The sequence below is a fragment of the Manacus vitellinus genome, unplaced genomic scaffold (assembly GCF_001715985.3).
Source record: "Manacus vitellinus isolate BGI_N305 unplaced genomic scaffold, ASM171598v3 scaffold_46_pilon, whole genome shotgun sequence".
NCBI classification, from domain to species: Eukaryota; Metazoa; Chordata; class Aves; order Passeriformes; family Pipridae; genus Manacus; species Manacus vitellinus.
In genome coordinates this window covers 5,101,124-5,128,283 of record NW_021940578.1, presented here as the reverse complement: position 1 = coordinate 5,128,283, position 27,160 = coordinate 5,101,124, and the positions used below count along the sequence as shown (strand labels likewise).

At 51.1% G+C, this 27,160-nt stretch overlaps 1 protein-coding gene across 1 annotated transcript in view; it reads left to right on the top strand.

The window, feature by feature from the left end:
* Nucleotides 1–24,714, top strand: part of NOC2L (NOC2 like nucleolar associated transcriptional repressor) — a 41,845-nt gene extending 17,131 nt beyond the window's left edge. The window contains exons 12-18 of the mRNA XM_029962401.1: nucleotides 4,435–4,548; nucleotides 4,713–4,814; nucleotides 9,517–9,660; nucleotides 14,489–14,602; nucleotides 17,904–18,039; nucleotides 22,246–22,386; nucleotides 24,351–24,714. Of these exons, the coding sequence (XP_029818261.1) occupies nucleotides 4,435–4,548; nucleotides 4,713–4,814; nucleotides 9,517–9,660; nucleotides 14,489–14,602; nucleotides 17,904–18,039; nucleotides 22,246–22,386; nucleotides 24,351–24,496 (897 nt within the window). The 3' untranslated portion in view covers nucleotides 24,497–24,714. The remainder of the gene's footprint in view (nucleotides 1–4,434; nucleotides 4,549–4,712; nucleotides 4,815–9,516; nucleotides 9,661–14,488; nucleotides 14,603–17,903; nucleotides 18,040–22,245; nucleotides 22,387–24,350) is intronic.
* Nucleotides 24,715–27,160: the final 2,446 nt, after the last annotated feature.

Here is a 27,160-nt window from a genome sequence, read left to right as displayed (position 1 = left end):
TGTTTGTGCCAGCTCACAAACTGAGCAGTGACTAAGTCAATAGACACTAGTCATATTCTACACCATGCCATGACCCAAAATCCATTTTAAGCCCATTATCCAAACCATCATGGGATGGAAGGATGTGATCAGTATGTTGGTGCTAAACAGGAGTGCACTTGGGGAGCATGATTTGGGTCTGGAAAGCCTTCTCAGCATAGGTTATGCTCCATTTGATGGGAAGGAGAAAAACTACCCTGTCACTGTTTCAGCTGAATCCAAGTGCAGGAAAAGAACAGCTGTGGAGTTCGTGACCCTGTGTTTTGTGCACTTTTTGGAGAGGGCTCTATGTGGCCTGAGAGTGTAGATTCTGTGAAGCTGCTCGTGTAAGAAGTGACTGTGTAACTCGGCATTTCCCTTCTCCACCGAGGAAACCAAGTCCTTGCTGCCTCTTGTCTCAGCCCTCAGCAGCCCTGAATTGCTGCTGCACGCTCAGGAGGCACAGATTGAGCATTTGTGCATTCCCAGAGGCACAGGAATTCCCCAAGCCCCTGCCAGTGGAAATGAGAGCTGGCTGCTTGATGCGTCTTGACAAGGGCTGATGCTCCCCAGTGTGGGCATCCAGCGCCGTCTCCTCTCTGACTCTGCTTTCCAAGATGGAGCAAAAGCAGCAGCTTTGCTAAAATTGCATCTTAGATAGGAAGAGGTGGCTTGGGAGAGGAGTGGAGAGCAGGCAGGGGTTTATTTTTGTACCGTTACTCCCCTTGAAAGGCCTGTGAGATCTCAATCTTCCTTTTTTCATCGCTTCACTTATTGTGTGACAGCCACTGGCTTCTGCAGCAGGAAAATTGGTGGCTCATCTGCTGGAAGGCAGGTGTGGATAGACAAGGTAGAAATCTCCCCCCAGGCAGACTTTGCATGCCAATTTAAACCTGGCTTCCCCTGCAGAGGGATGGCAGAGTAGGTTAACCCTGACATGCTCAGGAAGGCCAGGAGTGTTTCACTTTGACACTTAAATGGCTGGAGTCTTGTTTTGGAGAAAATTCCCAGGGGCTTGGAGAGCAACATATATGAGAGTGGGCAGTGGAATGTTTTGCAGAAAATCAGCTGATGTGAAGATTGGAGAATGGATAAAGCTGGACATTGCCATACATTTGAACACTGGTCTGTTTAAAACACAGATCTTGTGTTTTCTACAAGACATGGACTCTTGTCTCCTTTACACTGAGAGGAAAAACGGGAACTTTAGACAAAGCTGCACCAACTGAAGACTTATTTTTCCCTTTTCCTCATTCTCTTCCCTCCACCCTTGTATTGCAGCTCTTAAATTCTGGATCACAGCCCTGCAGGTACCAAGGCTGTTGAAGGAAATCATGCCTGACCAATCTAATGGGCTTCTGCACTGAGAGGATTGGCTCAGTGCATGAGGGGAGAGCAGTGCATGCTGTTTATCTTCTCTTTGTCAAGGTTTTTTGGATACCATCTCCCAGAACTTCCTCACAAGACAAGCTGATGAATTGCAGACTGGATAAGCAGGCAGGTGTATTGACAGCTGAATTTCCTGGCTGAACTTCCAGGCTCCTGCTCTGATCAGTGGCTTGAAATCCAGCTAGAGGCCAACCACCCACCCCAGGGATTGATACTGGGGCTGATACTGGTTATCTTATTCATTAAGGGTTTGAATAGTTGGGCAGAGTGGCACCATCAGCAAACTTGCAGATGATGTGAAGTTTGGAGGAGCTGATACACCAGATAAGTGTCCTGCACTACACAGAAAATGAAATACAGGAGGCCTGACTTATACACTGGAGGGGAAAAAACTACCCCAACAATTTTATATGGTGATGTTAGAACAGATTGCCTAGATAAATAATGGAGTGTCTGTCCTTGGAGACATCCAGATCTGACTGGACATGGCCCTGAGGTACCTATTTGAGGTGACTTGCAGGGTGACTTCCAACCTTTTAATGTTTGTGACCAGCTGAAATTGGACTTTGCCTGAGCAGCTTAACTAGACTGAGCCCTTCCCTCAGTGAAGTGAGAGACAGAAGTGACTGACAGACCTGAGGGAAAGCTGCAGGCCCAGTAATGTCCCTGCTGTGAGCTGGTCCAGGGCATCCAGCTTTGGGGTGATCAAAGCAGATGCCAGGAGGCTTTTCCTAGAGCCTGAGAGAAGGAAAAGGGATGGGGTGACAGAGTGGCAGTGCTGTGGTGCAGGGCTGGTTCTCTGGTTTGCACTCTGGCAGTGTAAACTGTGCATTCCAGCTCCCTTCTCACTGCCCACATGGAAGACATCTGTGAGCCTGGGAGTGCCAAAAATCCTCCTCCTTCCTGCCTGTGCTGCCCTGTCCTTTCCTCTGTCTGCTAGTGGTTATCACTTCAGCCAAACTGCTGGCTTGTGACGTTCTGTGGCCCTCTAGTCCCTCATTATCACCTTCCCACCCTGCCACAGGATTCCTAGACATCAGTCATGCTCTCCCTCAGTCTCCCTGGTAGCTGATCTGTTCTGCGCAGTCTTTTAAGATGGGAACCACATTTTTTTTTTTTCCCCTTCCCTACACGTCCTGACCTGGCTCCCCAGCTCCTCCTGAGTGAGTTCCAAAGCCTCTGGTTGCATTTCCCTGCTTGCCTGGAGGCATGTTGGGATCCCACCGAGCCCGACTCCTCTCGCTTTAATGTGTCTGACCTCGGGGATCAATACTCCTGTTTTGGCCAAAGAAATAACGGTGCATAACGAGGTTTATAGCATCGATTCCCTAGGCAAGGGCTCTTTGTTTTCACAAGCCACCAAGCTTGTCCCTCCCTTCCAAATAACCTGGATTGACAAATAAAATGTAAAAAAATCAATAGTCGTCTCCATGCTTTTCTGGCCCGGGGGCACCGGTGTGACCTGAACACCCTCCCTTTCCTTCTCACCTCACCCTGGAGCAATCAGTGTGTGCTGCATCCCCACCTTGCTGGGCTGCTTGGGGTCTGATGATGGATGTGTTGCTGCTGCATAGAGGGAATGGAAATTATTTCCTGCTCAGGAGTGCAATTTAAAAGCGTTGGGCACAGGGAGAGGAGCTGTCAGCTGCTCTTGAGGTGTGCTCAGAAGTGTGGGTGGACAGGATGTGCTCCTTATTCCCTCAATGGTTGTCATCAGATATGCAAATGTTACCAATTGTTGGCTCATTTTTTTATTTTTCTTTTTATTAGTTCCTATTGCCAGTGAACACCTCCCTTGATTGCAACTTGTGAGCCCCTGATGGGGATCTCTGGGAATCTGGGGTTTTTTTTACATTCTTACCATCTTTCCCTCTGTCCCTGACAGGCTGGGAAAGGGCATATTTGTATTGCTGCTCGTTTTATAACCCTTTTACTTGTCCCTGTATCCCACCTTCAGAGGAAGAAGTGCCCAACACACAGGGTATTGGGACAGTGTACCCTGCTGTCTGCCCAGAGACCAAGGCAGATCCTGGCCCTACCTGGCTCATGCTGCCATTCCCCCAGTGAAGTTGGGAAACTCCCCCAAAAAGAATTTGAGAAAACCCTTTTGTAGTTGTTGCTCTTGATTACAATTTGTTGAAGTTTTAAGGCAATAATGGCGTTGAGTTAAAATCAAATTTGAGATGCCACCCTGGAGAAACAGTCACACACATATACATGAACTTCTCTCATGGCTTTTTACCATGACCTTCTGTTCCACAAATCCTCCTCTCCCCCAGCCATTATCATTAGACAAGCTCTGGAAAAACACAAAAGCAAAGGTGCAGGTCTGCCTTTGGACATTTATACACGAGTCTGCTGGGCATCCAGCTGTGCCCTGGAGCTTGTGTCATCATTTTGATGGGAAGGGTGCAGGGTCTCCTCTCAGACTCGGGGAGGAGGCTCTTTTTTCTCCAAGTCTCTTGCTATAAAATAGAATTTGTCTGTGGAGAGTAATATGCATGTATTGAAAGGCTGTTCAGCTATAAGTGGTGCAAGGGGTGTTTTTGCAAAGGGCTTACTGGTCTTTGCTTCCTGGGACAATCTTTTCAGTGATAGTGGCAGGGTTATGGGTTTGGTGTAAGCAATGTTTGGCCTTGCTGTTGAAAAATCTTCTTACCTTAAGGGACAGCTTAAGGCACTGAGGTCTGATCTTTCTGACTGTTAGAAACGTGAGGCTGAGGAACAAACCTCCAGTTTCTTGTGCTGTTGCTTGTGTTTGTCTCCTTTTACCTCACACTTCTGTGACATCTTTCTCACTTGGGTCTCTGAAGCTCCAAGTGTGGTTGGTATCTGCTCCCTGACTGTCCCCTAAGTATCTCTTGGATATTTAGGAAAGCTGTGGGACGGTGATCAGAGCAGGTGAGCAGGAATCAGGGTTTCTGGATTGTCTCCTCAGCTCTGCCACCAACTGCACGATCTCATTTGAGTCCTTTGGTGTTTGTTTTGTGGCGTGATCGTCTTTACAGTCGTTTTTTTCTCCTCTAGGTCTTCCAACAAGTGGATTTCAACAAGAAGCCAGGGCGAATGAGTTCCAAGCCCATAAACTTCGCCGTGATCTTGAAGCTTTCCAATGCCAACCTGCAGGAAAAGGCCTTCAGAGTAAGTGTTACTACAGAGTAAGTAACCTCAGCAGCTTCTCTGGGACCCACAGAGCAGCACACAATGACCTCTGTGCCCTGTCCCATAAGGCTGGAGACTCCTTTCCCAACCACTGTAGGGTTTGGTTCCTATGCAATATCTTTATTTCTGTTTCTCCTGCTCAGGATGGACTCATTGACCAGCTCTATGACCTGATGCTTGAGTATCTCCACAGCCAAGCCCACAGCATTGGGTTCCCAGAGCTGGTTCTGCCCACTGTCATTCAGGTAAGGTGTGAAACACTTCTTGTTCATGCCATGAGTGTGCACAGGGCAGGGATAAAGTCATTGAAGCTGACAGTGAACTCAGGATGGCCCTCAAAATGAGGGGAGAGCCGTTTACCTTTTAATCTTAATTTTCATTTGTGTTTTGGGGAGTTCTTGAGGAGGAATAGAGGCATCACATCTAAGTAGGAGGCTGAAGGTAGGTGAAAGTGGCTGTGGAGTTTGCCACTCTGTTGGGGAACCAAAGTGGAGCAGAGGCTGCATGACTGCTGTGGGAATGGGGTTTGGGATGGGGAACTCAGGTGAGTTCTTGGCATTCAGAGTTGTCTGAATTGCTGTGTGGTCTCAGAGCAGTACCTGTGCTCTGAGCCCGTGCTTTTCCTTGCCTTCAGCCTCCCTGAGGTGCTCTCCACAAGATGGCAATGTTCCCTCCTTTCTCCAGCCACCGGGGCACTTTCTCCCCAGTCCCTCCACACAGCAGTGCAATTCTTGTCTCCATCCCTCCTCCTTGCTGCCCCTCACAGCAGTGCTGCACAGCAGTCTCCTTTGCCTCTCCCCTGGCATTCCATGGTGCAGGGTACTCTTCCTAGCCACTTCTATGGTTTTGTACCTTACTGTCCACAATAGTGCAGTGCATCCCTACTGTGCATCATCCTTTCCTGATGCCTTGCTGGCTGAGTGACTCCAGTTTTGAATGAGCCGTGACCTCTCTGTTTTGAACAGTAAGATTATTATTGAATCAGAGAATATTGTGATTTGGAAGGGACCCATGAGGATCAGCAATCCCACCCTGTCCCTCAGAGCATTGTCCAAACTCTCTGGCTGCTCTGGCAGCCTTGGGGCTGTGCCCACTGCCCTGGGGAGCCTGGTCAGTGCCTTCTGGGGGAAGAACCTTTTCCTGGAATCCGACCTAATCCTCCCCTGACACAACTCCAGCCATTCCCTCAGGTCCTGTCACTGGCCACAAAGAGCAGGGATCCAGTGCTGCCCCTCATGAGGAAGCTGCAAACAGCACTGTTCAGTGTAAATATTCTGAAACATGTTCCCTCCCTTCCTCCAGCCCTCTCTGTTCTCACTCAGGAGTGGCAGGTGCCACACAGCTTTGGCAGAAGGCTGCTGTCCTGCCCTCCACAGGGACATGAACCCCAGCTTGTTTGGTGCCTGCCATGAGCCCCTGTGTGCCTGCACACCTTGTTGCTGTCATACCTCTGGTTGGCATGGGAGCAGTGGTTGTGCCCCTCGGGCTGCTTGGGAGGCAGATCTCCGTGTGTGCAGCAGCCTGGCATCTGTCAGGCACACGGCTCTTGGCCAGGGCCGCCAGCCTGGCACGGCCCAGCGCTGGCTGGCAGGGGCTGCCTTGGCTAATGTGAGCTGACAGGCCCTCTCTGTGCATCAGAGCAGCTCCTGTGCTCGCTGGCTGTGCGTGCTCCTCACTTTTTTGGCAGCAGACAAGGCCCTCTCCTCCCAGCCAGCAGCTATTGGGAGCATCGGAGCTGTCGGAGCCGATGTTCTGGCTGGAGTGAGAAGCGGCTGATGGCCCTCTGGCACCAAGCACCTCGTGGCTTCCAAACACACCCTGGGACCAGCCTGGGTTCCTGCAGAGGATTGATGCTATCAGGTTCCTCTTTGGCTGCCACTAACCGCAGCCTCGTGGCGTCTGCCGGGCTGGGGTGCTTGAGGTTTAGCTTCCCAAAATCTCGGAGCCTTCGGGAAGGCCTGGGGAGGGGGGAGAGGCTTTTCTCCTGGAGCAATTCCAGTTAACTGTAAAAATCCATCTGTCCTGACACTCCCTCCCTGGTGAGCTCATGCTTCTCTCAGCGCCGTCGCGCGGGGGCTGCGTTCCAGCTGGCCAGGGCTGCCTTCCTCCTCCTCCTCCTCCTCCTCTGGTCAGTGGGTCTGGGAGAAGCTGGGCTGAACTACCTTCAGACTCAACTTTCCAACCTCCTCCTTGCCTGGAAGGCAGGAAGCACCCCCGGCAGATCAAAGGAAAGGAGAGCCCGGGGGGGACAGGAGGTGGTTCAAAGCTGCTGTTCTTGCCCCTTGGGCGACCCCGTGGTGGTCACTGCCTCCATGGGCTGGTGAGGAGCTCAGTGCAGAGCCTCTGGATGCTTGGAAGAGCCTCCTCCCTCCTCTAGAGCCCTGACAGGCATCACAGAGCAGAGGTGGGAAGTTAGAGGGGGGAAAAACTGGCACTGCTGAGGGGTAGGCAGTGCTGGTGGAGGCAGGAGATGGCACAATCCAGGCTTGGCTTGCAGCGAGACAGAAGGGCAGGAGGTGCTGGGCTGCCTTGCCAGCAGCCACTCCTGCTGCTGCTCATTCTGTCCCCAGTTCAATACTCCTCCTGCTTTTTGTGAGCAGGGGTTTGGGCATGATTTGGGTTCCCTGCAGGACGTGCCCAGCCGCTTCAGATCATTTCTAGTTTCCTGCATCACTTACAGTAAGAGGAGCTGGGGTTTTGCTGTGGTCTCTGCTGGTGTAAACCTTTGGTTGGCAGTTAGACAGAATCAATCCCACTAATCACAGAGCTGCTTAGCTGGGGTGGGAGATCTTAATGACATATATCCACACACATTTATGTCCTGACTGCTTTTATTCTGGAAAGATATGACTTATATTTGGCAGAGCGGGAAAAGGCATACACAGACCCTTTTTCTCTCTCTGTCCTTTATCTTCTTTTACCTCCCTGGTTGTGTTCCCTGCCTCTTAACACGGGACTGAGATCTCATTACGTTTCATTAATATCTGTGGCAGATAGTGGTGGGACTGTGAGGGATTGCAAGGCTGGGAGAGAGGAGGAGGGGGGGGAAGCAGAAATGAAGCACAGGGGCTGTGAGAGCAAACACACAGCACCAAACTGCACTGATAGAGCCTGAGATTTCGCAGGATTTCTGGTGACACTTCTGCAAGGGAAGAAAAATGATAATGTATGTGGCAGCGGATGAAATGGATCTGGGGCTGCAGCTGTGGGGATCAAGTGAGATAAATCGAATGACAAATGCATCTCTCAGTGGAGATAAATATGCAGCACCTATAAAAAAATAAATATTTTAGAAAGGGGGGGGGAGTGAGGGTAGGACAGGCTTCGTCAGCAGGAGAATAGTTTTGCTGATGGTTTCTTTGTACTGGTTTGATGGGCTGTGTGCTTTGTGGAAAGCAGGGAAGGTCTCTGTTTTAAATCCCATTTTTCTGAGATGGTTGTGTGATGGCAGGTGGGTGTGTGCTGGGGATAAAGGGACAAGGGAAGCCCCTGCTGCTGGTTAATGGGGGAGATCCTCCATGTGTGTCACAGACAGCAGGTCCTGCAGCAACATACCCATCAGGAGAGCAGTGCCCTGGCAGAGAGGGGCTGGGTGTGACTGTCACCTCTTGATTAACATTTAATACCTCCCCACTTGGCATGTAAGATCAAGCCAAGGCTTCACAGGAGGGAGACATCTTCATCCTTCCCCCAGTTCTGTCTTTTGAGGCAGAACATTTGAAGCCATGAGTAGGGGAGGCAGTAATGTATTTGCTGACTGGAAACCCTTTATCTCTATCATGATAGCATCTGCAGGCCCCAGCTGAGATGAAGGTTCCATTGTGGTTAACCATTTTCTTTTGCCTTATTGGATCTCTTTCTCTAAATCAAGTGTCTGTGTAGTGTGTGTGTGTGTGTGTGTGTGTGTATTTATATATGGGTCTAGCAAAGAGCTTGACCTGCAGAATTTGGACAGCACTCCAGAGGCTTGTCTTGGAGTTGGTGAAAACTGTTAGCAGACAGAGTAGTCAAGTGGAATTCAAGGCATGAGTCAATGTGGACACCCCCATCTTTCATTCTGTCATCAGGAGCATCCACTGCTGCCTCAGCTTTTATCTTGGAGGTGTCAGAGCAGTGCAGTGGTGTTGGAGAGTTATTTTGTAGATTTTTATGTGGTGGGGGTGTGGGTTTGAACCCTTGAAAAGTCAGTGGTGCCAGTTGGAGCCGGGTTGGTGCACTCAGACATGGAGCCAGAGTCAGCCCTGCTGACTCTGTCCTGACCCACCTGGAGCAGCACCAAGTTTTCCCACCAAAGGATGCTAAAGGCCCTTACTCCCAGCCCACACACACCCCCACCCCAATTTTAAACCTCTTTTCAAACTCTGCCTTCAGTCCCAGCCATCAGCCTCACCCACAGCCCACTGTATTTGATATTCCCATCCCAATATCAACTGATGTTCCCCACAGACAGCTTTCCCCATTCCAATCCTGGCTTCCCTAGGCCTCTGGCCATTTAGTATCCACTGTTATTCCTGGTCTTCATGCATCTGGTCCACAGTCCTCCTCATTATGTGACAGAGCAGGAGACAGAGCTGTTGTAACTGCAACAGCAGCTGGAAGTTGAAGCCCCAAGAGCACAGACTTTTTCCTCCTGGCTGCTTGAACTCCACTGATCCATCTTTTTCAGAACAAAGTAGTGTTACAGGGTGCAGAAGAGCTGGTTTTGAGCAAGGCCCCTGCTGTGGGTAACACAGAAACATCTGGCCCGTCACTGCAGCTCTTTGCACCCTCCCAGCCCAGGGAGGCAGGACCCCCAGGCCTGATCTGGGTGATGCCCTGAAATATGGGATGAATTAAAGGGAAAAGATGCCCCGTGCTGTCACCGCGGGTGGGAAATGCTTTTTCTTTTTGCTGTTTATGAAAACTCTCATATTGCTTTCATTCTTCCTCTCCTTTTCCTCCTCCCAGCTGAAATCCTTCCTGAAGGAGTGCAAGGTTGCCAACTACTGCAGGCCCATCCGGCAGCTCCTGGAGAAGCTGCAGGAAAACTCTGCCTACATCTCCAGCAAGCGCCAGAGAGCCGCCTTCGGCGTGGCCAGCAGGGAGGCTGTGGTGAGTCCTGCTGCTTCCATGTGGCCTTCCTGGAAAGGCAGCCAGGCTCTGGATGCTGGGCTGAGCTTGTGGCAGCGGGGGGAGGAGGAGGAGGAGGAGATCCTGGAAACGGTGGGGCAGATGTTCACAAACAACCGAGCCCCGGCAAGGCTGAGCAGCCAAAAGCCTCATGGAAAACACAGCCCATAAATTGTATCCTTCTGTTGTTTGTAAAGCACACACATGGCATGGAAATGCCTTGCTTTGCTGGGGCATTGCCTTTGCTGGGACATTTTCTTTCATCATCCCATTCCTGATGAGGAAGGTACCCAAAGTGTTGGGGGGATTCTGCCACCTCTACAAGCCCGATAACGGGTGAGCTGTGTGTGTCCTCTCTGTGAGAGGAAGTAGGGAGACTGGCTCTTCCTTGCCTGGCAGGAGGGAGGTGAAAATATCTCTGTCTGCAAGGTGATTGACGGGTCAGAGCAGTCTCTGTGGCCACATGGTTTATTGGAAAGTCTGGAGTTCTGCATCATTGGAAGCTCCACCCGTTGGCATGGAGCTGAGCACGGAGCAGCAGTGCAGTGCAGACTAATGTGTCTGCAGACACTGAGGGGCAGAGACTGCAGGAAGATCAGCCACTGAAATCCTGGCATATCAGTGCCAGGACACAGCAGTGCTATTCTGGGATGAAGGGGTTTGGTGGGACTGGGTTTGACGTGACTAAGCAGTCTTTGGTTCTGTAAATGCCAGTCTGGGTTGGGCTGGTTTGTGTCCCGTCTGGAGCGAGGCAGTCTGGGGTTTGTTGGTTTGTATTTTTGTGGGCAGTGCTGTGACCACCCACCCACTGCAGAGGCAGAGATTTCAACCTCCCGGGCTCTCCACGAAATGGATGAGCTGGGGAAGGTCTTTAGCTAAACAAAAACAGGGTTTCCAACAACTCTGCCACTGTCTGCTTTTCCCAGCAGCTCTGGCTGCAGTGCCTTGTGTAAGAACCAAATGATTATTTTAACATCTTGCTTGCCTGGGTGTCTCCTGGTTGGTGCACCTGCTTTCCCAGGGATGTCTGGGTGACATCAGTGTGAATCAGGAGGGGCTGGCTCTGAACTGGCATCAACAGGCACCTGCCTTGAGTAAAGGAGGCTGGTTAAGGGAAGGACACCAGTTTGCCAGGCAGGTTTGGGGACTGCTGTTCTGCCATTTCAGGGGATAGAGCGAAGTGTGAAGTGCTGCTCATGGAGGACGCCAGGATTGCCTGTGCAAACTGCATTTCTGCACCACTGTGGTGTTGTCCTGTGGGAGGAGGGAGCCTTCCCTTCATTTCCCGGGATATCAGTGCTCCTGGGAGCAGAGGAAACAGCCCACTCAGCACTTCTGTGGGGTGGAAAAGCCATAGTGGCTTATCTTTTGTGCCCAGAACCCAGGCTGGGCCTGTGTTTCCCCCTTACACCTTTGCAAGCAGATGGTGTAGATTCCCAAGAAGGGCTAAAGCTCCTATGGAGGCTGGGCTTCCCAAAAGGATTTGGAGTGTCCCTCGAAGTCTGGGTTGTTTCCAAGCTGTGTGGGGCATTGGCACCTCTCCTGAGCAAACACTGCCAGAGAAGGGAAGGGAAGGAGGGCTGAGGGAAGGGGAGGTATGTGCATGTCCCCCTTGCCAGCAGGAGCAATTGAAAGCAAATGCTCTCTGGTTTTCCCATGCATTTGTCCTTGTTCCACTGTGGAAGTCTAAATTCTAAGCTAATTCTTTCGGCAATGTGCCAAAATGTGGCTGTCATGGGGAATTACAGAGTGGTGGGTGTGCTTTGGAAAGGGGGATTTTACCTGAGGGACTCTTTCAAAGAGTCCCTGGGGATTGAACTTAGGCTGAACACATCTGGTGTGCATGTCCCTCCATACCACAGTTCCTGGGATATGAGGAGGGATCCTTCCACAGTCCTTCCATGTCAAGTTAAACATTCCAACCCCACAGCATTGACTTCATCCTTATTATTTTGAGAACTTTACTTTTTTATTGTCATTGTTAAGAATGAAGAGCCAGTGCTTTTTTTTTGAGAGCACAGTGCTAATAGGTTACTATAATAATTAAGGTCTTTATGAGAGGGAGCCAAGAAAAGTGGAGCCTGCAGCTGAAGTTGGATCCAGATGCTTAATGTGCTGCTGTGATTTTTGGTTCCTCTACACTGGTGTGGGCCCTGGATTGGCAGGGGAAGATGCAGGGAAGGAGAAGGACCTGCAGTATGTGCTGGGCTCCCCATCAGACCCCTGTACTGAGCTGGGGACCCCTCGTTTTGAGAGCAGTGCAGCCCCTCAGGCTGTCACGCTTCATGAAAGGGGAGGTGAGGGAGTGAGCTGGTGGAAAGCTTTGCCTCCTTTCCGTGGGATTTACAGATCTTCTTGGTTCATCCCCATCTCACATCTCAGATTGAAAGCTTTTCTGGAGGGTGGAGGATGATATTTTTGTTGCTGTGCAGGGTTTAGGCCATGTGGGGTGTCCCCTGACAGCACAGCGATGCAAAAGCTGCAATAGAAGGAGAATTCCAAAAGGTTAAAGTGGGTGGGATGGCATCCCCTCTCTCAAAATTCCCACTGAGGTGTTCTGACTAGACAAATGCGATTGTTTTAATGGTCTTTTTTATCTCTGGGTTCCAGCACACTTGCAAACCAAAAGAGCTGTATCAGGCAGAACAAACACTTCCCTCTCTGTAAGAAGAGCCTTTCTCAGAAGCTGTCCATACCAAGCAGCCTCAACAAATCACCTGATTACAGCTGGCAGCACGAGCAGAGCCCAATCTATAAGTGGGGTGCCTTTGTGCTGCTCAGGAATTGCTGCTCTGGCCAGAGGGGTGGGTTGGGTGGGCAGGGAAGCTGTGCTGGGTCTGCAGGCTGGTGTTGGCACATCGGCCGTGCTGCTGGGGAGGAGACACAGGCACCAGCCCTGCAGACCTGGAGACATGCTACAAACAGTCCTGGGGGAGGGGGATTGGGAGCCTGGGCCTGAGATTCCCAGAAAGGGAGTGTTTGGCTCGGTGCAGTGTGGATGGTGCCTGTTGCAGGTGCATAAATGTGCTGTTGGAGCTGGGTGATGTTTGATTGCCGAGCTCAGCGCCTGGTACCAGCAGCAGAGACCACAGGTCACCTCCACTTCCCTCCCAGGGATGGGCCAAGTCAGGACCTGGTGTAGGCTGGTGCATTTCCCTTCACAGCACAGACTGAGTGCTTGGTTCCTGGCGTGAGCTGGGGGCTCTGTGCTGCTGTCCATGCACAGTCCTGCTCTTCAGCCAACCCTCTCCCCATGCCTTGGCTCACAGCCTGCAGCCTCCACCCCACAGCTCCCTCCTTTTGGGGCTCAACTCCCCAGGAGCAGTTGATTTGAGATCTGCTGAAGAATATTTAAGCTGCTGCCGTGTTTTCTGCTGTGAGGATGGTCTGGCTTTTCATTCTCACCCCTGGTGAGGAGCATTGTGTACACACAGCTGCCCATACAGAGCTCTGGAGTTTTCCCAGCCCTAGATTCAGGATACTCCTTTTGGATCTGTGCTGACCTTTGGGTGTATCTATGCTAAGCTTTATTCCTGTTGCTCATTCCCTTCCTCCTCTGCCTGTTTCAATTCCTACTTACTATATGTCATGTCTTTCTGCTTAGATTAGGTTGACTTTTTTTACTGTGGGGTAATGCAAAGCCTCTGGGCTCTGTGGTGATCCAGGTAACAGTTCTGTGGGGGTTTTTAGTAAAGGGATGTTGGCAGGTTAAGAAGAATGTTTCTAATATGACATAGCAGCACCCCCTTTCAGCACTGACATGCCAGATGATTGAAGCATAAAGGAATTTTTAACCATTTAATTGGCTTCCCACCAGTCAGGGTGTCTGCACCTCCTTATTCTCCCCGCTTGGGCAGCGGAAAACAGGCTCTGCACTTCTTCATGCTCTGCTCTCTCCAGGCTGGGATGAGTCCAAGACCCTGCAGGGGAATGTTTGTTTCAAAAATAAACACTTGGCTGTGGAACAGGGGGAACAGGCAATCAGACATTTTTGGTACTTAGAGCTTGTAAGAGCTCGTGTGATGTTTTCCTGAATTAAAAGCAAGGACTGAGCAGGTGATCAGATGCCTTCATTGAAGGAGCAGGGAATAGAGATTTGGTCCTGACAGATCCTCTGGTCTGTCCCTTTTTTATTCCTCCCTTCAAGTTTCAGCTGAAGTAGTTCCTTTCCCAGTACAGCAGCTGCATCATCTGCCTTGACTTCTTTGTTGGCATCATCTTACTGCAGCCAGAGCAGAAGTGAATGTTCAAGGCCAGGAGAGTAACAGTGGATCCCAGGGGGCATTGACTCATTTTAGGAGAACCTTTTGTGAGTTCTCAGCAACTCTGAGAATCAGGCCTCGCCTAGAAGGCAGAAATAGGAATCTGGGAACCCACATTTCACACTGAAACACTCTGATCTTCCATCATATAAACCACCATGGATGCTCCTTTGTGAGGACTCCATGCTGTCCTTCAGTGCCACTGGTGTCCTGTGCTTTGGCATCACATTATTAAGCTGTTTCATTGTCCAACCTGTCCCTTTCAGCTTTTGGCTTCCTCTGGTTTCCCTGCAGTGCTCAAGCATTGCTTTGCCTAAGGAGAGCTGTCAGTCACAACCACTTCTGGCTCAGTGGTTGCTTAAATAACTGTGGCTGAAGTCACACTTAGCCCTCCTTGCATTCTTAGTTGTGGTTGCCAACTTCTATCCATAAGCTGGGAAAGTGTGGTTTGGGAAAGGATCTTAACCTTGTGCTCTTGACTCCCTGTGTCTGCCAAAATGGAAAAGTGCTTTGAAAACCTTTAAATTTGTACCCCCTTCTCTCCCCAGGAACAATGGGAGAAGCAGGTCAAAGAGGAGGGGACACCTCTGACCAAGTATTACACTCAGTGGAAGAAGCTGAGAGAGAAGGAGATACAACTGGAAATCAGTGGCAAAGAAAGGGTAAGTGCTAAACCCCTGGTTTACTGGGCATCATCTGTGCCATGGGAAGACAAGAGCCACGTCCTGGCAGCAGCAGGGTGGTAAGCACCCATGGTGGGGGTGGCTGGTTGTGAGGTGGGCCTTGCTGTCTGGACAGAAGTGCCCAGACAACCATTTCCCACATCTCCTGCCCAAGGGAAGGCTCCTTGGCCACTCCAGGATGCAGGAGGAGGGGGTGGGAGCTCCATTAGGAGTCCAAAGGAAAGCTGTCTCGATGCTAATGCAATGAAAGTGGCTGAGCCAGGCTCCTGGCCAGGCAGCAGGAAACAGATATAATTGGTGTCTCCAGTGTATGCTGGGGAACAATTAAAATAATCGATGGGACATGAGGATGATTGGCTCCCAGACGAGTCCCAGGGCGTGGTAGGAGACCTGGGAGATCCTACAAATGCTCAATACTGTAGAGCAGGCTGGGAGAAGGGCAGGAGGCTGAAAATCCCCAGGGCAGCCATGCAGAGGGAACAAAAAGCACGCTGTGTGCTGGGCAAAGAATGTGGCCTTTGCAGAGAGGAAATTGGGAGGGAGGGCTAAGAAACAGTGAGAAGTGATGGCTGTGAGTGGGGTTAATCTCCTGCCCAAAACTGGCCCTGCTGGTGTGATTAGACACCTTCCTGGTACTGAAGCAGCTTTCACAAGGGGAGAGATCAGCCCTCAGTGCAGACAAGCCCCTGTATTCTATTAAGTGGAGGAGGGGAGCTGGAGCTCCTTGGGGTGTCCAGGACCAGCTGAGGTGGAGAAGGACATTGCTTTCATATAGCAAGGCTCAAGAAACCAGGGGAAGTGTGAAAGGCAGTGACAGGGGCTTGTTTTCTGTTGCAGAAAGTGGGCTGAGCAGATAGACTGCAGAGAGAGGCAGAATTTGGAGTCAGAGTCTTGGAAAGGCCCGTGGCTGCCTGGCATCTCTGCTTGGTGAATGGGGCTGTTGTGTGCCTCAGTGGGGACTGGTAGTTTAATGATGCAGCATTGTGAGCCCCAGCAGGAGAGTGAACACCATGAGGCCCATTAGGGCTGGGAAAATCCATGTCCCATTAGCAGCCATTGGGGGGGAAAAAATAATAACAGGGAAAAAAAAAAAAGATCAGGCTGTCTCTCAGCTGCTCTGAGCTGCAGCCCTGCCTTATATAACAACACTGACCCTGTCTGCCCATTCCATTTGCTTTTCCCAATGGTTTTTAATGGGATGTGGACTAATCGGCTTCGTGAGGCTCAGTAGATAGTAACCCTCTAGCTGGGGATTAAAAGACTGGCCCCCAAATTACCTAATTACTGCTTGTGTGTGATGAACACAGCCCGTATCTGTGAGCTGTGGCTCAGTACAAGCCTCATTCCTTTGCTTTGTGATCACTCCATGGCAAGCAGGGGTTTGGGTGCCTTTATTTTGAGGTGCAGTCCTGTGGTGTCTCAAAGTTGGAGGTAGCACAACTCAGCAGGATTCAACACCAGGTCCTTTGTAATATGCTCAGGTTGAGTTCAGCCAGTACTGATGGTCACCCAAAACTGTAGGGTGCCTCTGGAAATGGAGACTTTTCCTAGGCAGTGTGAAAACAAAGACCAACACAGGACTAACAGCCTCTGCTCCCTGCTGAACACGCTGCCAGCACATGAGGCTGTTGTGTCCACCAGAAATAATGGGGTCTATGGAAAATGTTTTCACCCCTCTGCCTCAAGCTTGCTGGGCTTGAGAACTCCCCATCCCTGGGAGTGTTCAAGGCCAGCTTGGAGCAACCTGGGCTAGTGGAAGGTGTCCCTGCCCATGGCAGGGGGTGGAATGAGATCTTTTAGGTCCCTTCCAGCCCAGACCATTCTGTGATTCTATAGAGGATGGTGGCAGTCTGTCACTGGGTCAGCTGAGGGCAGCTGGTTGGCAGTGCCTTTGGATCACTGCCCTTGCTGCATTTTGCTTCCCAAGTCTCCTCTCTGTCATGGAATGACTGCAGTTTTGGAAAGCCAGCCCTGTGCTGCTCCCTTCACCCACCCTCCCAGCACAGACAGCCCAGCAGGGCCAGTGGGAGCAGAGGCCTCTCACAGTGGGGGAAAAAAAGAGCAGGTGGGGAGATGATTTAAAATTAGGCCCCTGTAAATGGTGGTCGGTGATTCGTTCCCCTCTCCCCTTCTCTGACCAGCTCCTGACTTTCCATCCCGGTGCTGCAGGTTATTGCTTGTAAGTGCTCAGCTCCCAGGATCAATATTGCCCAGCTGGGGACCATAACCGTGAAACAGGCTGGGAGAAATTGCTGGAATTGGCTGCGGGAGCAAATGCACATCTCCATCTCCCTTGTCTCCCCTCCCCATCCCAGTCCTCCCTCTCTCTCTCTCTCTGCTGAGAGCTGCCCTTCCACACAGGCTGTGCTTCCCTGCTGTTCCCGTCGGGAGAAGCTCTCAGGAGGGCTGAAGTGGTCGAGGAGGAGCGTGTTGAGGGGTGGTCTGATGGGTTTGGGGGTAGAGGGGAGCAAATGAGTTATTACTCGAGGGGTGAATGTTTCCAAGCAAGCTAATGTGTGCTAATGCCTGAGTGCTTCCCAGGGGGTGTGCAGCCAGGCAGGGCAGCGGGCAGCTGATGTTCCCAGAGCACTTGGGATTTAATTTGCATTCTGATTATCTTTGCCCTGCTGGCCTGAGCCCTTGCGAGTAAATCCTCCCCCTAATCCCCCTCCGGAGAGGTGTAAAGAGCAGTGAGGTGGTGTCAATGGCAAGTGCTTAATGGCATTGATATTGGCTGGCTGCAGCAGGGGGCTCTTGGCCCATTGATCCTCCACGAGGGCGAGTGATGGGGGTGCAGGCAGACCTTTAGCATCCCTGCCATCTAACCGTGCTGAAATCTGCACCCAGAAAGGCAGCCTTGGTGGAGCTGTCACAGCTTTTGGTGTTGGTGGAACTCCTGCTGCAGAGAGGAGCAGCACAGTCTGTCTTGATTGTGCTGCCTCCTGAGCTTCACTGGGCTTGCGTGGCTTTCAGTCCAGAGATCCTGCAGCCAGCTCTTCGTGGATATCTTGCATTTTTATCCCTGCTAAGGTACCAGCAGTAGAGGGTCCATTAGCAAAAGTAGTTTATTAGGTAAAGATCAATAGAGCAGCAGTGCTTTGTGTGTATCAGTCACCTTTGTGACCAGCTCACAGATCTGTGGCTCTTCCAGTTGGCAGCAGGCAGACCCAGCTGGTCTTGGCAGGCTGGGCAAAGCCAAGTCCTGTGTTTAAACACTGCATTTTATATTTAAAAGTACAAATTAAGGTTGTTCTTACTGTTGGTTTGGGTTTTTTTCCAGCTTGAAGACTTGAACTTCCCAGAAATCAAGCGCAAGAAGCCCGATGAAAGAAAGGAGGAAGATAAGAAGGAATTCAAGGACCTCTTCGAGATGGACAGTGACTCTGATGAGGAGAACAGTGGATTCTCTGTAAAAGGTACAGGGCTGGGGCTGGGCTTGACTTCTCCTTGTCCAGAATTCCATATGATGTGGGTCAGTATGACCATGGTGGGTTCAAAAGATACACTGGGAGGGAGGGAGAGCACAGGATGATGGTGTTTGAGAGGCTTTTATCTTTCTCTCCTTTGTCAGTCCAGCTCATTTTAAAGCCTTAGTCCTGCATTAATCTTTTCCTGTGCATGACCTCTCTCATCCCCTTGGCACCTTGCTTTTGTCACACACACCGACCTCAACCTGAGAGCCCAAAAACCAAGAGATGTTTGGCTGGACAGGTTCTGTACATCATAGGGGCTGGCTACCAGCAGGAGGATCTTTGATCTTCTCCTTGCATGAACTTCTGATTTATTTATTTTATGGTGACTGACATTCCAAGTATTCTTGACAAGCCAAGAAAACCTGGAGAACGTGGGTGATGTCACCCTCTGGCTGTGGCCACGAGAGGGCCACAGTAAATTGTGGAACCTGCCTGAGAAGTTCACCACAGAGTTGGAGGATAAACTTGGATGTTCTTTTTGTCATTTGGAATGTTTGGGATGTCCCAGGTTTTCTAAATGCATTGTCATTCATACAACAGGGCGACTTGTGCCCAGGGTAAGGTGTGAGGATAAGCCTTGAGACTTGCCACAGAACCAGCGAGCATCCTCTTCCTCACAGGCATCTGTGGCACAGGAGGAAGAACAGGTTGGAAAAGTTTGATGGCTTGAGGCTGAAGTCAGAGGAATTTTTGTAGGTGATCTGGCAAAGAATGGGAGGGGAGCATAAAAGGGGGAAAGGTTTGCAATCCACGTGTTAGGCGTGGCTTTACCCCGGGCCTGTGCTGTGACATCTGTGCATGAGGCTCTGGCAGCTCTGAGGGTCTGCCATCCACTGTGACAGAGTGAGGTCTGAGATCCATGTGATATCCAAGGGCTCTCCCTGCTCTGTTTAGTTCCCACAGCTGTGCTGTGTAGTCTGAGTTTGCACCAGCACTGCAGTGCCAGTGATGGGCCTGGCCTTCCAACATTCCTGGACCAGCCATCTCTCCTTAGCCTTTGTTCTTAGGAGGGTGTTTTCTGGAGGAAGGGAGCAGCCCTGAAGGCATATTCCATCTCAAGGAGCAACTGTGCTCAGCCCCACATGAATCCCCAGGCGCTGGGTGGGGGCAGCGGAGCTGTGGTGGCACAGGGTGAAGTCCCCTCTGGCAGTGGTGTGACTCCACAGTGGGCAAGGGACAGGGAACAGGGAGGCTGGAAAAGCATCTGTCTTGGGAGACGCACACAATGAGCTCTTGTTCTTGCTCTGTGTGGGGTGTGAGATGTTCCCAGCCAGGCTCTGCACTCGGTGACTGTCAGAGAAGCCAGTGCTGCACTTCCCTGTGTTTTGTGGGCATTGTTTTCCTGGGTGGCCAGATGCAAGGGAATTTGGGAGGCCCTGCAGCTGCTGTGGCCTGTGTCTTCGCTTCTTCTTTACCTGTGAGATTGAAGGCATAACAATCTCCTCTCTTCCAAAGAGTCAAAAGGAGAGTCTGGGGCAACGGTAGGACTTTGGTTCATCTTAAATCAGCCTCAAACTGCTTCCAAGAGAGGCATGTTGAGCAGCTCATGGCAGAAATCTAGGCAGGGAGATAAGACTACTCTGGATGGGACAGGGAAAAAAGTTTAGCTGGAAAACAGGGAGTGCAGTTGAGAATGCCCAGTGATGCTGACCCTGAAAAGAGATGAGGAGAGACCTGACCCAGGACACGTTGGTGCTGTGGAAGTAACTGTGGCACTGGTGTGTCATGGGGATCTTTAAGCCTCTTGCCCACTGGATCAGGATCCACTGTGGTCCTCCTAAGGAGATGATGCTGCCTGTTGGCTGTTTCTGGTGGTTCCTTTTTTTGGCCTCCACCTGGCTGTGGTGCTGCCACTCCCAGAAGAAATGGCAGCAGTGTATTGGTGTGTGCAGCAGGGAAAGGGATGAATTTGCAATTGTTTTTTAATGTCGTGGATCTAGGGGAGGTTCCCCTTACCTTGTGCTGGTGGAGCTGAAAGCTCCCTGCTCATTTCAGCAGGATCACACACCCTTGGCATCCTCCCCAAGGGAGCAGGGAAGGTGGTGGATGCAGACTCTTCCATCACATCAGGACAAGATGCCCTCTGGAATGGGTTTGGCAGGATGGAGAGACTCCCTGGCTGGGGTCTCTGCAAGGGCTGAAGAGGGGAAGGAAACCAGTTTGCACATTTTGGGAACCCCCTGAGCAGGAAAGAACGAGGAGCTGGGGAAGAAAGAGCGTGGATTGATCAGTCTGTGTGGGGGTGGGGAGGTACCTGCATTCCTCTCATTTACCAGCTGGATCTCTGGGAGGAAAGGCAAGGCTGGAAATCATTAATGGCTTCGGGAGAGGTGCTGGGCTGCCTCGTCATGAGGCAATTAAAGGCGAGGAGGGAGCGTCTCCCCGGGCCTGGCAGTAATGAGTGATCTGTCCACATTAGGTGTTGCTGAGCCTTAATGAACTTGAACAGGTTTCTTCATTTATCCCTCGCCTAATCATATTACATCAATTTAATGCCAGACTGGTGGGGGCCAGGGGTGTGGAGGGAGAGGGCAGGCCTTTTCATTTCCTACCAGAGGAATCGTGGCCCTTTCTCAGGGGGAAAATTCCTGCTGTGGCCTGTTGGCAGCTGAGGAATAGGGGGACAGAAGTGGTTCCCTACTGTCTTCTGGGGTCTCACTGATGCACTTGTGCCTCAGGAGGTGGAATTTGGGGCTTGTGTGTGAGGGGAGGCTGGGGAAGTTCAGTAAATTCCTGTGTCACAGCAGGTAGGAATGACCCAATCCCTGCCCACACTTGGTTTCCTGCATCCTCTGGGCTGAGCTGGTTGCCGGATCTCTTGGTGCTTTGGCTGGTGTTTGATGGATGAGAGCGTGCCCTGGGTTGTTTCCTGAGCTGCTCAGGTGCCCATCACCGTGATGGGGTGCAGTGGGCAGCACTGCAGTCCACCTCCTGTGGAGCAAGGGTTCGCAGTGCCTGGGAGCTCCAGCCGTGGGATGTGGCTTCCCATCCCTCAGGGGGAACTGTGCTGGCAGAGCTGACAGATGGGTGAGAGCAGAGCAGACAGGGTGGTGACAGGGAGCTGGGAATGCTGGCAGCCAGCTTATTGATGGCTCTGTCTCCAGTTCAGTGAGTTGCATAGGTCAGCTGCTGGGCAGGGAGGGTGGGACAAAGATCAGGCGCCGTGGTGTGGCCCAGGGACCACAGAGTGAGAAAGATGTACAGGCGGGTTCCAAGCAGGGTCTGAATTGTGAATAAATAGCTTCTTGAGCAGTTTGTAAGCTCAGGGCTGGAAGGAGGCAAGAAGCAGCTGGTTCTGCTGCTCCCTCTGTACAGAACTTGTGTTCTGTCGTTTAAAAGCCTGGTGGCATTCAGGGCCCTGAGGAGGGAGAGAGGAGAGGCACTCCCCCACTGCACCAAACCCAGCATGAGTAGAAATCTGGGTCCAGAGGCTCAGAAGTGGATGGTTTTCCCACAAGCCAAGCACCCAGAGGGTCTTGACCCTTCCTGCCAGGCTCCCTTGGACCTGGCTTGCCATCTGCAGAGGGAATTTTCAGCAGCAGTGCCTAGACACTTTTGTTGTGACTAACAGAGGGAACAAAGTTAAGAGAGGTTTACAAGGATGCCCTGAACCAGAATCTACCCCTGTGCTTGGTTGCACTAACCATGGAAGGTGGAGGTGGGTGTGACACAGGCACCATCTCTCAGTAGAACCAGCCCTTTTCTGGTCTCAGCTGTGGGATTTATTCCCTCTCCTTTCAGCAGGCTCATTTCTTTCTCCCTGTACTCCTCTGTCTGTCCAGCTTTCCTGTCTCTCTGAGCAGGGCAGGCAGATCCAAGATGAACACTTGGCTGCTGTGCCAGTGGTGCTCCATAAGTACCAGGTAGCAGCAAATCCTGGGCTTTAGCAGTAAAACCCTGCTGTGGGTTCTGAGCTGATTTCTTTGACTCTTTCCTGGCCTCTAGCAGGTACCTCTGAAATTAAATCCATCCTTCTCCAAGCCTGTGGTGCAAGAGAGATGTGGCTTTTGGGGAGACAGGTGTGAGAAATGTGGAGAAACGTCCCCTCTGGTGTGTGTCTGGCACTCCTGAGCTCTTTGCCCTTTCAATGTCCTCCCTGCACGTGTGCTGCTCCTCACTTTTCCATTTACATGGTGAAAATACTTGCAGGTAAAGGCAAAGCCAAGCAGGCATCAGATGACAGCTCAGAAGAGAGCAGCAAGGAGTATGGTGAGGATGATGATGACGAAGAAGGAAGTTATGAAATCGAGGAGGACGAGGAAGAACTGGGAGAGGACAGTGAGTCAGATGGTAAGTGGAGCAGCTGGGCAGAGGGGAAGGGAATTCCTGACAGCACTGGTGCCTGAAGGCTCCTTTGCTCTTGTGAGCTGAGAGTGCCAGGAGGGACTTCACACACAGACACACACCCTGGGCAGGGAGACCTGGCAGTTCTGAGTTACACCAAGGAGAGAAGGGGTTAAGATCTTTTCAGGCCTCGCTCTTAACAAGCCTCCAGTCCCTTTCATCTCTTTTCAGGGGCCTCCTGCAGCGAGGCTCAAACAGACTCCAAGTACAGCCCAGCCCAACAGGGGTACAGAAGCCTTGCTTGGAGATCACAGACCCTGCTTGGAGGCTCCCTGCAGGTCACACACACGTGGGGTGTGCAGGGTGCACGTCCCCTTTTATCTGAGCCATGCTTGGGGCATGGGGTGCTGCACAGGGTAACCCTTCCTTTGCAGCTCCTCCCTGGGCAGGACTGACAGGAGACCATGTCCAAGGCCCTGCATCCATGGGGGTTTCTGCACTGGGCAGTGTGTGGACATAGAACCACTGACCAGCCTCTGGGCTCAGTCCTGGACACTCCTGCCCATTAGTAGCTGCTGCCCAGTTGGAACTGGCGAGTGGTGGGCATTGGAGTGAGAGGCTGCTGGGGTCAGTGTGCTCTGAGAAGGCAGAAAGCAGCTCTAAATGGCTTTCTTTAAATGAGAAGGCTGCCAGCTCTGTCACCAGGGCTGTGCTGGACACCAAGCCAGGCTTTGTGCAGCTGAGGAGGGTGTATCTTCCCCTTCCATCCCCTGCTCAGCCCCAACCACGACCACCACAGCCATGCCTGTGCCTGCCAAGCCCCTCAGCTGACGGAGCAGGGGGAAGCTGGCCCTGCCAGGGGCTGCTGTGGGGCTCCTCTGCTGGGTTTTGTGCCACTGCTGAGGCCTCTGTGTCAGAGTGCCAAGGCTCTGCTCCTCGCTGTGCCTCTGAGTGTGATGTGTGGTTGTGGGGAGCAGCCACAGAAGTGCCTGTGTGCGACTTCTCTGCTGGTTTGGGGAGGGGAAAAGAGTCCAAGAGAGAGCAAAACCTGATGGATTTAGTGTGGCAGATGGCTGTGGCTTGGCAAGCACACCCAAACCCCAGCACCAGGAATAGATGGGTATTTGGTGTGTGTTCTGACAATGCTGTAAAGCAGAAGGAAGGAGAGTTTTCCTTCTCTGCCTGCTGGGGAACTCAGACAAGCTGGAGGAACAGCCTGGAAAAGGGAAGGCTCTGGGGTGACCTAATTGTGGCCTTCCAGTACCTGAAGGGAGCCTACAGGAAAGATGGACAGAAACTATTTACAGGGGTCTGGAGTGACAGGACAAGGGGGAATGGCTTCACACTGACTCTAGGGCAGGGTTGGATTAGATATTAGGAAAAAAATTCTTTACAGTGAGGGTGGTGAGGCCCTGGCCCAGGTTGCCCAGAGAAGCTGGGTCTGCCCCATCCCTGGAACTGTCCAAGGCCAGTTTGGATCAGCCTGGTCTAATGGAAGATGTCCCTGCCCATGGCAGGAATGGGCTGAGCTTTAGGGTCCCTTCCAACCCATGAGCAGGTCCTAGAAACCGTTTCTCACCTGGGCCCCCCACTCTTTGGGGAATACTTCTGCATTTGGAAGGGTTTGGTGGTACCTGTGACAGCTCCTTCCTGCCCAGCTCTCAAAGCCCAGTCCGATACCTCCAGTGAGGAAGACTGAGCTGAGCCCAGAGGGATGAAGGTTTGGAGGCTCTGCCTGTCTTGTACCCCCCAGTTCTTCCTGTATGTTTTTGCCTCAGGTGAACCAGTTTGGGCTCAGGTACCTCAGAGCCAGTGCAGTACCTGCACCCTGCAGGGCCCTCCTGCCGCGCTCCAGGCGCCAATAAATTAATGAGTGTCTGGGATTAATTAGTCATGAGTTGCCTTGACTCACCTCACGCTGGCTCCCAGTAAGGCAGGATTTACACCTCTCTCTCTCTCTTTACCCACAGAGGAAGGCAGGGAAGGTGCTCAGGATTCCCAAGGGCCACGGAAGCAGAGGAGCTGCCCCCGAGGGATGTCACGCTCCGACCTGGAACAGCTCGCCCAGGGCGGGGAGGACATCGTGGAGGACCTGGCCTTCTCAGATGATGACTGAGCTCCCTCACAGCCTCCCCTCCACGCTGATCCCTTACAGACTGGATTCCCTGAGCCTCCAGCACCTGGAGCAGGGGGTAAGAGCCGGGAACACGGCAGGTGGGAGCCCCAAGTGCCACCGAGGACTTGCTCAGTGACGTGGCGGAGACGCAATTTGGGACTCTCAAGCTTTTTCTACCAGTTATGTTTTTGGTAACAATAAAACTGTGGTCACGTCAAGGCCAGTGAAACTGCTCAGCAGAGATAATAAAAAGCCCTCATTAAAAATCTGCTGCTTTAAATAGCACAGGGTTCAGTTTCAGCTCCTGCTAAGCGAGCTGAGCAAGGGAAGTACAGGTTTTCTTGGCTAAGGTTCCGCCTCTCTGCTCCACCACCCACCCCTGTCACCCCTCATCTTGCTCTGGGGCACTCACCAAAACCAGCCCTGTTGCCAAGAAGGTCTTAAGGATGGCACAGCGTGTGTCAGAGCTTTGTAGCTTCAATGGAAGCCTTTTATCAGCTCAGTCAAGCTGGCTGTAAGTGTGCTACAGAAGGTAACTTCACATTGAAGTTCCTTGGGTTGGGGAGGCTGTGCAGGCAGGAAGGAATAAGGAAAGGCACAACTAATAATGCAGGAAACATTTCCATTTTTTTTTGTTAGCTGTTGGATTTGTGTGGGATACATTTGCTTATCAAAAACAAGGGACCAGTCTGAGCCTGGCAGTACCTGTCACCCACAGGGACATAAAATCAGCCCTTTCTAGGGCGAGTCCCAGCTGCTGTGAACACCCTTTTGTTCTGGGAGACCCCAAAACAGTGACTTTGGCTTTTATTGCCTCAAAGCCAACCCCTGCATCACCTGGGCAGCCTCCAGATGCAGCTCATTATGTCTCTGCCCCTGGGAGTGCTGCCAGTGGGGGGACAGTTTAGCTCAAGGTGGGCACTGGGCAATTTGTGATCTGCTGGGGAATTAAAAAAGAGCTTCTCTCTTGAGACCACGGGTAGTTTGCAAGGCTGGCAGCTAGGAAACATATTTCTTTGGAAAATAAACTGGAAATAGAGGGCATTTGCTATTCAGTATCCTTAGGGCACAGCTGACAGAGTCACTCCTAAAAATTAACTGTGCCTTTTGAGAACATTATTATTTCTTAATGCAGATTTTTTTTTTTAAAAGAAGATAGAAGGCCAGGAGTAAATACATGATATTTATTCTTCTCTGCCACCATTCAGTGAGGTCAGTAGGTGTCTGTCAGTGCTTAGGGTGGCCAAGTGACTTGCACAGAGAGGGGCAGCTCTGCCTTCATGGCACTGCCTCCCTGTGCCCTTCCAGGCATCCTTACCCTGCACACCACAAGAGGACAAGATGGTTTTTTAAAAAAAGAATATTTAAATATAAAATATATTTTTATTTTTTTGTGGCTTGTTGGAGCTTAGCAGCAGGAATAGGGGCAGGGAAGGCTGCTTATTCTTCAGTTACAGGAATTACCAGGCCTGCACCTGGATACTTCCTCCCATAGGAAGGATAACCTCAGAAATTAATAATTTGGGGTTTATTGTTAACATAATCATTATTGTCATTATTTAAAGCCCGCTCTGAGGGGGCCAAAGTACCTGCTGGTTCATTAGGGGCTAAGGAGCCCTCAAGACTGAGGCTGAATCCTCAGACAGGTCCATATGGGAGTTCATATGGGAGGATGTAACTCCACAGGTGAGAACTGTGATGTCCCAACTGTAAGGAAAAGGTTTTGACCTACCTGTTCTTCCAAAAGAGAAAGGAGTTGCTTTATCTCCTTTCTCTAACTAAGCTGGGCAAAGTGCTGGCTGCCTTCTGGCAGCTGTTAACCAACCCCTGGATTGGTGTTTAGGCCAGAAATGTGGCAGCTCTGAAGCACCAACACCCACATGGCCCCAGTGGAAAAAAAAAAAAGGAGAGAGACTTCTTGGTTAAAGCCAGGTACCATTTGTAAATTAAGTGTTTTCCTTTTTTTATTTAAATTGATTGCTGGAAAGCATTTTTTTTATCGTGATGTGATGCATAATGACTTTTTTTTTTTTAAACTTTTTTTTTTTTACAATATAAAGAAGCTAATGTACCACCAAGCTATTTTGTAAGAAAAAAAACGGTAGCACGTGCAACGTTTAACCAAAAAACAAACAAACAAAAAAAAAAGGGGGCAGGGGAGAGAGAGAGAGAGAAAAGTACCACATGTGATTGTTGTTCACAACTGTACAAGTCACAGGAGGTCACCCCCAGGAGTTCCCAGCTCATTCACAGTAGTAAAAACTCTGCCCATTGTTTTTTAGCCCCCAGCATCCCTCCCCCTCCCAGGGATCTGTCTCATGGTCCACAGCAGGCCAGAATGTGCAACTACATCCACCTCTGTAACAAGGCTTTAAAGAAGAGCAAAAACCAACCCTAGGAACAAAAAAAAAAAAATAAAATCAATCAACCCCACCCCAGCTGTAGAACTGAGTCTGTTGGACACGTGAGGAGGGAGGCTGTGAGCCTTCATCCCACCCAAGCACACATTTCCTCCTTCTTCTTCTTCTCTTTGAAACAAGACATCTAATGGGGCAAAAAAATAAAAGAACACCTCTGTAGGGCTGGAGCACAGGCAGAGTCCATTCTCCTGTGTGCTGGCAGGGCCCTGTGCCAGGGAAGGGGCCAGCACGGAGCTGCCGGTGC